The 12,668-nt window shown below is 34.1% G+C and overlaps 1 protein-coding gene across 4 annotated transcripts in view; it reads right to left on the bottom strand.

Annotated features, from left to right (window-relative positions):
• Positions 1–12,668, bottom strand: part of INTS12 (integrator complex subunit 12) — a 35,141-nt gene that overhangs the window by 10,834 nt on the left and 11,639 nt on the right. For 3 of the 4 annotated variants that reach the window (XM_042935772.1, XM_042935774.1, XM_042935775.1), the window contains exons 3-7: positions 11,730–11,882; positions 10,021–10,208; positions 8,167–8,326; positions 3,557–3,703; positions 350–991 (exon numbers count right to left, since the gene is read on the bottom strand). In XM_042935772.1, the coding sequence (XP_042791706.1) occupies positions 407–991; positions 3,557–3,703; positions 8,167–8,326; positions 10,021–10,208; positions 11,730–11,882 (1,233 nt within the window). In that variant the 3' untranslated portion in view covers positions 350–406. Of the gene's footprint in view, positions 1–349; positions 992–3,556; positions 3,704–8,166; positions 8,327–10,020; positions 10,209–11,729; positions 11,883–12,668 lie in introns of those variants that run through there. The other variant, XM_042935773.1, reaches the window with a different exon arrangement.

Genomic DNA, 12,668 nt, shown 5'->3' with positions numbered 1-12,668 from the left:
AGAGAGAGAGAGAGACAAAGAACGAGTGTGAACAGGGAAGGGCAGAAAGAGGGAGAGACAGAATCTCAAGCAGGCTCCATGCTGTGATGGGGCTTGAACTCAGGAACTGTGAGATCATGACCCTAAGTTGAGATCAAGAGTCGGATGCTCAACTGACTGAGCCACCCAGGAACCCAAAGAATTAATCATGCTAGTCAGTGTTTTCACACACCATGGAAACTTAAAAATGGTAAAGAGATTTAAAATAAAAAGATTTCCAAATTTTGTTAAATAACATTTAGCATTTTAAGGTAAGAAATAATAGAAATTTCATTGTGAAAATTTTTATTAAATTATAGTATATTACAGGTTATGTCCTAATAATAAGATTTTAGGGTAATGTCAAATAAAAACCTACTTGGCCAGATTACTTCTTGAGTTTCTTCTGGGCAGCTTTCTTCTTGACCATCTGTAATCGCTTCATGGCATTGAGCTGTGATTCTTGTGAAGTTGGACCTTTAAGGGATGCTAAGGGAGAGCTGCTTGATTCTGAAGTGGTTTTGCTAGTGGTATTTCCACTGGACCCTGATGTCCCACTATTTCCATTCCCACTGAGTTGGCTGGTGCTTCCTGGAACTAAACTACTCGGACTAGGAAGACCCACTTTGCTAACATTGTCACAACTAACGGAGCGACTAAGGCCAGTTTTGCCCAAAGTTAGAGGTGGAGGTGGTTTCAAGGGTACAGTGGGTGCAGTGTTGTTATTGGAACCTATTTTGGAACCTATTCCACTTTTAGATGATGTCGCCAGACCAGTCAAACCCACAGGCTTCTGGTTAGTTGATGAGGTAGCTGGTTTCCCACTATTGTTTTGGGTTGTTGAACTCAACTTTGCTGTTGATGGACCAGCAGAAGAAGTTTTAGCTGCAAAAGCTGCCCATCCAGTTAGGCCACTAGTTACTGAAGAAGAAACACTGGTACTAGAAGAATTTCCTGAAATAGCCGTGGATGTCTAAAAAACAAGATAAATATTGCTTTAGAGCCAAGTATAATTAATACATAATGTAATATTCTTAAATATATAACAAGTTTAATTTTGGACTTTTTATACAGAAGTAATGGTTTGGGAAATTTAAATCACACCACCAAATTAAGTTCTTATGAAACTGATCTGAAAAAAAAAAAAAAACAACAAAAACCAAAAACCAAAAAACACAAACATTAAACTTATTCATAGCTAATGGATGCTACCACTTCCAAAGCAGAAATTCTGGGATGCCATATTCTTGTTCTAATGATTCTGAAAAAGAAATGTATGAAATTCCTTTTTGGGAATTGCTTTTAGATTCAGTTACAAGGTCTATCAGAAAAATCAGATTTAATGCTTTAACTTGTTTTTCACCTAAATAAAGTAATATCTAGCTCAGTAAAGCACCTTATTCTTTAGACTTTGCTCCAAATGGCTTGTGGATCATTTCAAAAACAGAATCCACTCTTAATGAATAAAAATGCTCATACCCAGGAAATTTAGAAGATGTCTGAGATAAACAGATTTATTTGATAATTACTTATTGAGTAAATGTGTCAGATTCTGAATTCATTTTTTAAATAATTTTTTTAAGTTTATTTTTGTTTATTTTGAGAGAGAGTGAGCAAGTCGGGAAGGGACAGAGAGAGGGAATCAGAATCTTAAGCAGGTTCCTCGCTATCCATACAAGAGCCTGCCGTGGGGCTCAAAGTCACAAACAGTGAGATCATGACGTGAGCCAAAGTCAAGAGTCAGACACTTAACCAACTGAGCCACCCAGGCGCCCCAGAATCTGTTTTTTTTTAAAATGTCCCAATACCAATTTTGAGTAAATAGCTCCTGCATTGCAAAATATATACAGATTTGCAATGTTAACTATTTGTAATTATACAGCTCTGGTGATATATTAAAAAGGTTTCATAACTTTATTTCCACAATTTGTTCAGGTTTCCATTGAAACTATCACATAAGAAGAGATCCCTGCTCTGTATAAAGGATTTTATTAACCGCCTCAAGAGCTGCACAGTGACATTTAGGCAGGTCTGACTCACTCCCAGATGAATTTCTTAAAGATTTAACACCTTAGTTTCTCTAATTAACTTCACGGCCAATCAAAAGCTAACAGTGATACCAGCGTCACTATATAAATAAATATTGCTCTCATTCACACGAGGACAAATTTTTTTCACCTCCGCACTGGGCAAAAATGTACTTTGTTCAAATTAATTATAAACTGAACTTCTCACCAGCATGCTCTCTACCTTTATATTCTTAAGAAGAGTCACAAAAGTGTAAAATTTATTACAGGTAAAAGATTAAGTCCTACAAACACTAATTTACTTATCAATATGGTAATTACCATGCCTAAAATATATGCTGTTATACTTTAAACCTGAACTCTGGGAGAGTTGGTAAAAAAACATTTTTACTTCTTACAAGGTAGCCTTCAATACCATCTGCATGTAAACATTTTTAACCCATGTGAAAAGTAATCAGAATAGAGTGCTGAGATATTTGTAAGAGGAAAAGCCCAGATTTTTGTTCACGTTCTCTGAAAAACAATAGGATTTTTTCACATTATACATTACACAGTAACTTTCTCGTAAGATTATCCAGAGAAGATAAACCACACATAAATTACAAATTCCTAGAGGAATGCACACAGGTAATGAGAAAAAGTTAGTAAAGAAAGCAAAAGGACACAAGTGTGGTAAACTTAATTTTCAGTTATGAAAAAATCTAATTTTTTCCTTTTCTATTAAACACAAAACTGTCTGCCATATGGCTAAATGATCTTTCAACAAACATCACAGAAGAAAACCCATCTGAAGTAATTAAAAAGACCAACACTTATGAAGTACAAACAGAAAGCAAGTTCTGTGTTCATAGCGTTTTAGTTTAATGGCTTGCTGTTACTGGTATTGCTTTTCCACAGAATGACAGATGGCTTATAATACTATCAGGACAAGCAAAAGTAAAAACAACACCAATAATCCAGACCAAGTAATTTCTTAGTCTTTCAGTAAAGAAAATAAATTTCTCAACTATTCCTCAATTTTTACTGTAAGTAAAAACTACCCATTATCTTAGTTAGAAAGCCATTTGCTTTTTAATATGTGAATGGAACCATTTTTTTTCCATAGTAAAAAATGTATTAACTTTTATCATAAAAATACCAAAACCTTTAAATCAGAATCAACATGACAGCCAAGGCCTTAACTTATTTGCCATAAAACGATTTCATGTTGGATTTTTTTTTTCAACTGTTTATTTCTGAGAGAGAGAGAGAGAGAGAGAGAGAGAGAGAGAGAGAGACAGAGAGCGGGGGAAGGGCAAAGGGAGAGGGAGACACAGAATCTGAAGGAGCGCCAGGCTCTGAGCTGTCAGCACAGAGCCTGACGCAGGGCTCGAACCCATAAACCCTGAGATCATGATCTGAGCCGAAGACGGATGCTCAGCCAACTGAGCCACCCAGGCGTCCCTCAAGTAAGTATTTTTTAGTCAATTAAATTAAAATCCAATCTTAGAAAAAAATGGAATGTACTGTACCTTGACCTCTGTTCTCTTAAATGCTAGAAAAGTTGTCTCTTGTTTGAGTTTAGTTTCTGGTTTCTTAACCAATGGATCTTTGACAGCTGGAGCTACAGAAACAACTGTGGGGGCTGGTTTCTGGGGTGGTTTCTGAGTTTTTTGAGCCTGTAAAAAATCGGTGGATTAAATTAGATACAAAATATTAACTGAATGCACACACACACAAAAAAGACTAAAAATCTGTCACAGGACTCCTCATTGAATGAAAGTATAGTTGAACATTTACAAAATATTGTGGTGACACTGAAAATACAGATTCTTGGACAAATTATTTTTTATCATCATCCTATGAATGGTTTTATATATTTTATTCATTTCTAAACAGTAAAGATAATATTAAGCTTTAGAAATCATGCAGATGAGGGCTGATTAAATACCATTTTAACAAGGCAAAACAAATTGTCTCTTTAAAAAAAGAAAATCACAAACTATTTGTAACCAGTTAGCTTCACTTGTAATGAAGGGTATTTATCTATTATAGTTGGTCAATAAGACTTAGAAGAGTGTTTTTCTTGATATTCAGATACATGTCTCTAAGTAACTGAGGGTCAGTTGAAAGGTACTTTGGATCAATTATGCAGTTTTAAATACAGAAAATACAGAATGTGGATAAAGAACTATTGTTGATAAATAAGTATCTTTCTGAAGTTTTTCCACACTGCAGAACTAAGCATATTAAACTCTTTGAGAAAGTTCACAAATACAACTTTCTATGTTATCAAAGATGAATCTATACTCCCCATCCCTTTATAAGCATTTTTGGTTTTATTTTGACCAATAATTGATTTTTTCCTTTTTTTTTTTTGTAACTTGGTAGTTTATTACATTCTCTTCCAAATAAAGTGGGTTATGAAGATGATTTATGTTATGTAAGAGTCTAGTACAGTGTCCGGCACATGTTGACTGCTGACAGTCATAGTTAATTAGACAACTGAATCTGGAAGAACCCATGCATCCTGGATGGGGAAAGATGCTCCGAGCCAGTCCACTGTCTTTGACAATCCTAAGAAGATCATGTGGGACTGTATCGGGAAATTTATAAATAGTCCGTTCCCATTTCTGGAAATTGGAATGCAGCCTGTTTTGTCTGAGCATTCTTGTGTAATCTTCTCGTGTTATGGTTTACTTCACCATGATTTTGATCCTTAAGTTTCAATTCATCCCATTTTTTAATATTACATGCTTTCCATATGAAAGTGTACCTACTTTCAAACATCACTTATAAAGCAACATTCAGATCAAGAATATTATTAAGGATGCTAGAAGACTACCTGTGGTAAAATATCTCAACTAGCAGTAAAGAAGGGCCATATTATCCTCTATTACAAAACCATGTTATGAGAATGCAGCCCTCAGAGTAAATAAAAAATACATGGTTCCATAACCATGGCTTTCATGCTTACATTTCCTTCAACCCACATCTTCCAGAGGTTAAACTCTGAAGACTGACCTAACTTGTATGCATTAGCAGATGAAGATTCATTATAATGCAGCCAAGAAAAGGCCTCTACATAGAAGATCATGTTTGGATCTTCTGGCTCCTCTATATCACCTAGCCATCTTAGAAGTTGAGTAAGAAACACCCAAAGCCCTTGGTCCTTTGATGGTAAATACTAGTTTTGGGAAATAGGATATTATCACTGACTTGGTGCTGTTCAACAAGGTACTATAATTTTTCATTGGGTGACTGCTTCACACATTGCAGAATGTATGAAATTCCCCACTCAGGACAATAATTGCCAGTATGGCAGCAATCAAAAATACCACGTATTGCTAAATGCTGCTGAGTAGGTGTGTTACTACCCTAGATTGAAAACCAATTCAGTAAGTCATATGAATCTCCAACATAGCACTAGGGCAAAACCCATTACGTGGTAAAGAGAACATTATAGAACTGAAGAACGATCTTGGAGCCTGCCACACACTATCACAACATTCTTAACTAGGTCTTCCTATAATAATGTGTACTGTGGAACCTGCCCTAGTTGGAGAAATTAGTGTGAGGAGAATGGGGATATAAGATGCTATTTATAGTATCTCTAAAATTCCTTGGAGCAATAACCAATGCACGTATCGGAACCTCACTGAAAGCAATTATAGTTAGAATGACTAGGTGTAGCACCCACACTATTTCCAAATTCCTTTCTCTCATTATTTTGTGTTTACTGGATCCTGATCTTTAGGCTCACTTCAGATCATGGCTTTTGGTATTTCTCCAAGTCTATTCTTAGTGAATTCCAATCATGTTTTAACATTAGTTATGGCTCTCCATTCAGTACTTTAACCGTTGGACATATGGACTAAACTTACTATTTCTGGTACTAACCCACATTTCCTCCATTTTACATACCTTAAACTGAGAACAACAGAATGTAGCACATGTCTAGTCCTGAGCTCTGCTCTGGTGCTATGCCAATGAATGAGACATGGTCTTACTGATCAAATTAATTACACATTTAATTTGTAAAGCAGACAAAGAATAAAGGATACCTGAGATGAAGAAAAGAGGAGAAGGGAACAGGAAAGCTCACCACATAATCAGGGAATGATACACTTAGTCTGGCATGGCCAGAGTGTACGGGTGTATACGTGAAGTGGTGGGAGAAAGGAATACAAAGACAGACTTGGGTCAAAGAGAGAAGGTCTGTAAATTCCCCCTAATGTGTATAATCTCATTATATAAGTAATTGAGAGCCATTGGGTGTATTTAAGTAGATAAAATTAGATAAGTACTTTAGAAGAATAATTCTAATTGTTTTAACTGAAGTGAATAAAGTGGATTGAAAGGAAGCGAGAAGCCTCCTTAAGAGGCTAAAGCAACAGACAAGAAGTGAGGGATTTGTGGAACAAGGTAATAATGGGCAAAATGAACAGAGTCAAGAAATGGATAAGAGGAAGAACCAGCAAATTTGGTGAACAAAGTAATATGGAATTAAGAGAGGCATCAAGGATAATGTTTTCTCATTCAGGCAACTGGGGGAAAAACTGAGTGGAGAAGAAAACAATTTCAATTTTAAAGATGTTAAAGTTACTGTAGGATATCGGGTCAGCTGCCGAAGTTCATTCCAGAAACAGGGTCAGAACCATAAACATACATTTGGTGCAAACTAAGTCATATAAAATGGAGGAGAAAATACTTTGAGAGTAGTGTTTACTTACTTGAAACTTTACAATAGAGTAACAGTAAAAAAAACCTTTGAAAGTGTACTAAAGAAAGACATTATGGTCACAAATTATTTATTTTTACTATTATCAATTCTTAGTGACTACTTCTGTCAGTGCCCTGGAATGCACTATATTGCTCACCCATAATCATTTGGTTGAGGTCCTGGAAGACTAGTTTAAACAATAAACTAAATAAAAATCAGACTAAGAAAAATTATACCTTGTCACAGAAAATCCCTGTTACAAACTGAAAGTATACATACTAGTGAGATTAATAGGAAATAACAACATTTCATATTATATATATATTTAATGTTTATTTTTTGAGACAGAGAAAAAGGCAGAGCTGAGTGGTGAGGGTCAGAGAGAGGGAGACACAGAATCTGAAGCAGGCTCCAGGCTCCAAGCTGTGAGCACAGAGCCTGACGCAGGATTTGAACCCACAAACTGCGAGATCATGACCTGAGCCAAAGTCAGCCACTCAACCGACTGAACCACCCAGGTGCCCCAAACATTTCCTATTTCTGATTTAACTGACTGAAAAGTAAAATAGGTATCCTGAATTTTTACTTTTAACTAAATATTCCTAACTTTAAAAAAGATACATTTGACCAGAAAAGTCTATGTAGAAATTTATTTGGTTAACAGACATGAAAATTCTTCTATCAAGAATCCCTACTCTAAGGGAAGGAAGAAGAGGAGAAGCAAATAAGTCACTGGATTTCTTTAAAGGAAAATTAAGTTCACTTATCTATTTTTTAAATGAATAAAAGTTACAATGTTATCCAATATAACAAATGGAAACGCATTTCAGTATGATGTTAAAGGCAGTTATGTTAGTGAGCAGTAGAAAATGAAAGTACATTGGGAAAATGAGATAAATGGTCACTCAAAGACAATGAGAAGGAAAAGACAGAAGAATAGAGAAACACACATGGAAAGACACAGATGCATATACAAATAATGTCTCTGTAAACAGCTTGTGAGTTTGATGGTTTCAGCCACTCAGGAACAGACATTTTCAAAATGTCCTTACCAGACTCACCAAAGACCAGGGCTTTATATCTCACCATTTCCCACAGTGCTTTGTAGTATTTCTAAATGTTTGTAAATACACTGACATACTAGTAACAAACATTAATATTTTGTGAGTCTCTAATCTTGTTTATCTATAATAGAATAAGCTAAAAGCTGAACAGAGAAAAATGGATATAACATGGTCTAAGAGTTTAGGCATAGATACATAAATCATACATATACACTATACATACAAACATTTAAATAATCAGTATTTGTAATTTTTTTTTCAACTAACTTAAAGGTTCAAATGTTTATTTTGAAAAGCAATTATCAGCAAAAAAATGACAGAGACCATTTAAAATAGAGAAAAAAAAGATTCTTACCATTCTTTTCATTTGTCTGGTACATCGGGCACAATACCACACAAGGCGAGGGTCATTCACTTCCTTGTCTGTCACCTGAGGCTTATGGCAGTCTTGGTGGTAGAGATTATGGCACTCCTGACATTCTACTAATTGATTTCCAGATGCCACCGTCATTTGCCTAAGAAAATAACCATTAAACACTGCACTTATTTGAATGCAACAATTTAAAGCCATTTTAGGGTTGATTTTGTAAATGTGATATATTAAAGAAGGTGAACACCAAACAAGAAAATAATAAGCTCTAACATGTAGCCTGCACATGTTAGAGTTTTTAAAGCTTGTGCTCAACTATGAACACAAGGTGCCTCAGTAACTGAATTTGGCTATATTCTCTTTGCCATTTCGCATTGTAATTTTTTTCTTTTTCCCAGAAAGTAGACTTTGGCTAGTTGTCCAACAGTCTCATAATATTTTCTCTATACTTCTATTATATTCCTTTATATTTGTTACCTACATGCTGTTCTTTCTTCTTCATTAACATACAAGTTCATTAAAAATAAGTTGTCTATATATTTAAATTGACTTATATATAAAGGTGGAAATAGGACCCAATTATCTACAGTGTTTAGTATATTGCTGTGCAAATATGGGTGTTCAATAAATACATGTGTTATCAGCTGAATAGGACGTGTATCAATAAAATATAAATTCTAGGGCGCCTGGGTGGCTGACTCTTGATTTTGGTTCAAGTCATGTTCTTGTGGTTTGTCATATCAAGTCCTGTGTCAGGGTCTGCGCTGACAGTGTGGACCCTGCTTGGAATTCTCTCTCACCTTCTCTCTGTCCCTCCCCCACTCTCTCTCTCAAAATACTTAAATATATATATATGTATATGTATATATATACACAAATACATATATATATATGAATTCCAACAGCTCAAAAAGCACTCACCACAGACTTAGACTATCATAAGAACTCTCCAAATGGAAGGTTACAGTTACTAGTTCTCTTTCCATTATTACTATACCATTTATTTCTTATTTAAAAGTGATAAACTTTATGGTAGATGAAGTTTGAAATAAATATATGTGAAAACAATGAAGCTGTAACAAATGTTTCTATTCAGAAATACATTAACTCATTCTCTACAAGGCTCACAAAAACTTAGTTATTTACTCAGTTCCAATGCACCAGAATCTAACATTTTCATGAAGAAAACAGCAACAAAGATGGTAATCTTTTGTTGTGCTAGGCAGTAAAAACCATTAACAATTAAAAATATAGCCCTTTGCATCAAGGAGTTTCAAATTCAGTTATTCAGATTTCTACAGTGCATCTCCTAATAAGCAAAATTATTCATGTTTTTATAATTATGTATCCATGTTTTAAAACAACACTCAGAATAATCTACGTGATTCATTTACTTCTTTTCCATTATTTCTAGGAAATGATTTTATGGTGTTTAGAAAATGATGTATAACAGCCTATTTTATAAGTACTATCAACAATTCAGAAGGAAAAATAAAGCAACACAGACTTCTTAAAAAGAACAGAAATAATTGACTCTGCTAAATACTCTTCATCACTAAAGAATAACACAATAATTGGTTTCCCTCTAGAACCCAAGAATGCAGAAAATGCTGCTATGACATAATAGATTAAAGATGCCACAGTAAGAAAGATAAAATATTTAATAGTTTTCAAGATGTTAAATTGTTATATGGGGCAGTTCACAGAGAATAATTTACTCATCTATCTACTACCCACCACCAAATAATAAAAACAAAAAAAACCCACCCAACAATTGGTCTGATTTTGTTTTCTTTTTCTTTGTTCTTCATGAAAACAAAAGAACCTGTGAAAACTTACCTACAAACAACACAGGCCAATCCCATCTCCATGGCAAAATCATCAGCACTGGTCTCCTCAAAACTGGAAAGGTCAGCCATAGCTAAATCCTTGCTAGTTTGGACAGTAATAGGAGAGGACCGTGTCTCTGGTTTCTCCAATCTAGGTTTCTTTGGAATATCAACTCCTTCAGTGATGTCTGATTTCATCTATAAAAAGCACCCAATTAGTAAGTAACATGTTAGAATAAACTTTAAATCACTGAGAGATGGATAAGATAGACACTGCACAATGATCAAGTCCACTTGATAGATATTTTGACATAGATAGTTAGGGGCAGATATAAACACTAAAGATCTGTAGAAGACTTATAATAAATTCATCATCAATACATTAAAAGAAACCAGCAAGGTAGAAATAAAAATCAGAACATTTTAGCATGTAACTGTATTTGTCTTTTTATTCTTTTATCCATTAAAGAATTTTGGAAGCTCAATGGATTTACTTATATGCCCTGAAAAGCCACAGCACTAACAAGGCTATTTTTAAGGGTAGTTTTTATTTTAAATATTTTAAATTATAAACTACCAATATTTAAAACATATTGAAAAGAAGTAAATAGCAAACTATCTACCAGTTATCCAGATATTGCCATATTTACTTCAAAGCAAATTCTGGCTCCTCTCTTTAAGATATAAATGTTATAGATGTATCTGTCAGATTGGCAACAATTAAAAAGTCTGGGAAGACATGGAGAATTTGCAATTCTTATACTTTATTCGTGAGAATATAAATTTAGTACATGCACTTTGGATAGTAATTGGCAATGTCTAGTAATGTTGAAGAGGTGCCTATCCTATTACATCCATTTACGGATATGCATCCTATAGAAACTATCACCATGTGCACAAAGAATTTATCTTTAAAGCAGCTCACTGAAGTGCCATTGTACTAGAAAAAAAAGAGAAATAAACTAACTCCTCATCAGTAGGGAAATGGATAAACTGATTTACTTACTGAATAAATGTTACATGGTAGCTGAAAGAAATAGATCTTCATGTATCAACACAGATGAATTTCAAAAGCACATTTCTGAGTGATGAAAAAGTTGCCAAAAGATATACATGTACAGTATGATACCATTTATATAAATTTAAAAGCACAGAAAACAATATAGTTTACGAATAGCCAATATTTATCACAAGTATGAAAACATTTGGGACTAATATACTCCACTTTAAGGGCAGGGATTACTAAAGATTTTTTTAATGTATTTTTTACGAAGTGCTAAAATCTCAATAATTGACTATGTGCAAAAATCATTCAAAATAGGCAATCCAAGACTTATTTGTAGCTCTGTTAAGGTACACATCATCTTGTAACAAATTTCACATTTAGTCACTTATTCCTTCCTATCTTTTCTTCTCAGCAACTGTTCCATTTAGAATATTTAATATTTAAGTTTGGATTAAAGTTTATACTTGAAATTAGCACATCGCCTAGGGCTCAACTGCGTGTTGCCAATGACTTCAATAAATGGTTAAAAAAAACAGTTTCTAAGTTTTACTGATTTTTCAAAAAACCGACATCTATAATTATCCAAATATGTTTACTGGGTAATTATTGTGTACTTTTACCTACTATTATGTAAAAGAAGTGAACACCAAAGAATTGTTCCTGCTTATAAGCACAATTGATTTCCTTTTTTAAAAACTAGATTAAATTCTTACTTTATCAGCTGGTCTCTTTTCAGCTTCCTTCTTTACTTTTTCAGTTGTGAGGACTTTGCCATTATTATTGCCAGAAGGAAGACTGGAGGATGTTTTGGGCTCTTGCTTAACAGAAATAGCTTTTGCACTTGAAATTTTGGGTGGCTCCACATCCTAAGAGATGAAATAAAAAGATACCTATAATCAACTGTTCTAACCAATTGTAGAAAGTAGACCACAAATGTAAACGATTTTCAGTTAAAAATTATCTTGTTTGGCCAATGTAACATCCATTTCTTTAAACAGATTTATTGAGAAATAATTGATATACAAACCGCATCTATTAAAGTATAAAATTTGCTAAGTTTCATGTGAAACCAGCACTACAATCAACATAATAAACATATTCATCATCCCCCAAAGTTTCCTTGTGGCCCACTATAATTACTCTTAGAGGCATACATCCTAGAGAAACTATGTCCCCCCATCCTCAGGCAACAATGCTTTCTGGAACTACAAATTAATTTACATTTCCTAGAAATTTATATGAACAGAATCATACAGTGTGTACTCCTTTTTCTGGCTTCTTTCACTCAGTCTACTTATTTTGATATTGATTCATATTGTGCAGTATAGCAATAGTTCATTCCTTATATATTGCTGAGTAATATTCTACTGAATGGATATACCACTTGTTTATCCATTTATCCATTGGTGGATACTTGTTTATAGTTTGGGGCTATTACAAATAACGTTATTATGACCATTCATGTACAAACCTTTATATGGATATTTACTTCCATTTCTCCACAATTAATGTCTAGGAGTGAAATGGCTGGATTATATGAGGTGTATGTTTAACTTTTTAAAAAACTGCCAAACCATTTTCCAAAGTGTTATGCCATTTTCCATTTCCACCAGTTGTATATGAGAGTCTTAGTTCCTTCACATCCTCATCAA

The sequence above is a fragment of the Panthera leo genome, chromosome B1 (assembly GCF_018350215.1).
Source record: "Panthera leo isolate Ple1 chromosome B1, P.leo_Ple1_pat1.1, whole genome shotgun sequence".
In the NCBI taxonomy this organism is placed as follows: domain Eukaryota; kingdom Metazoa; phylum Chordata; class Mammalia; order Carnivora; family Felidae; genus Panthera; species Panthera leo.
The sequence above is the reverse complement of the archived record's forward strand: the minus strand, read 5'-3'. Positions and strand labels throughout refer to the sequence as shown.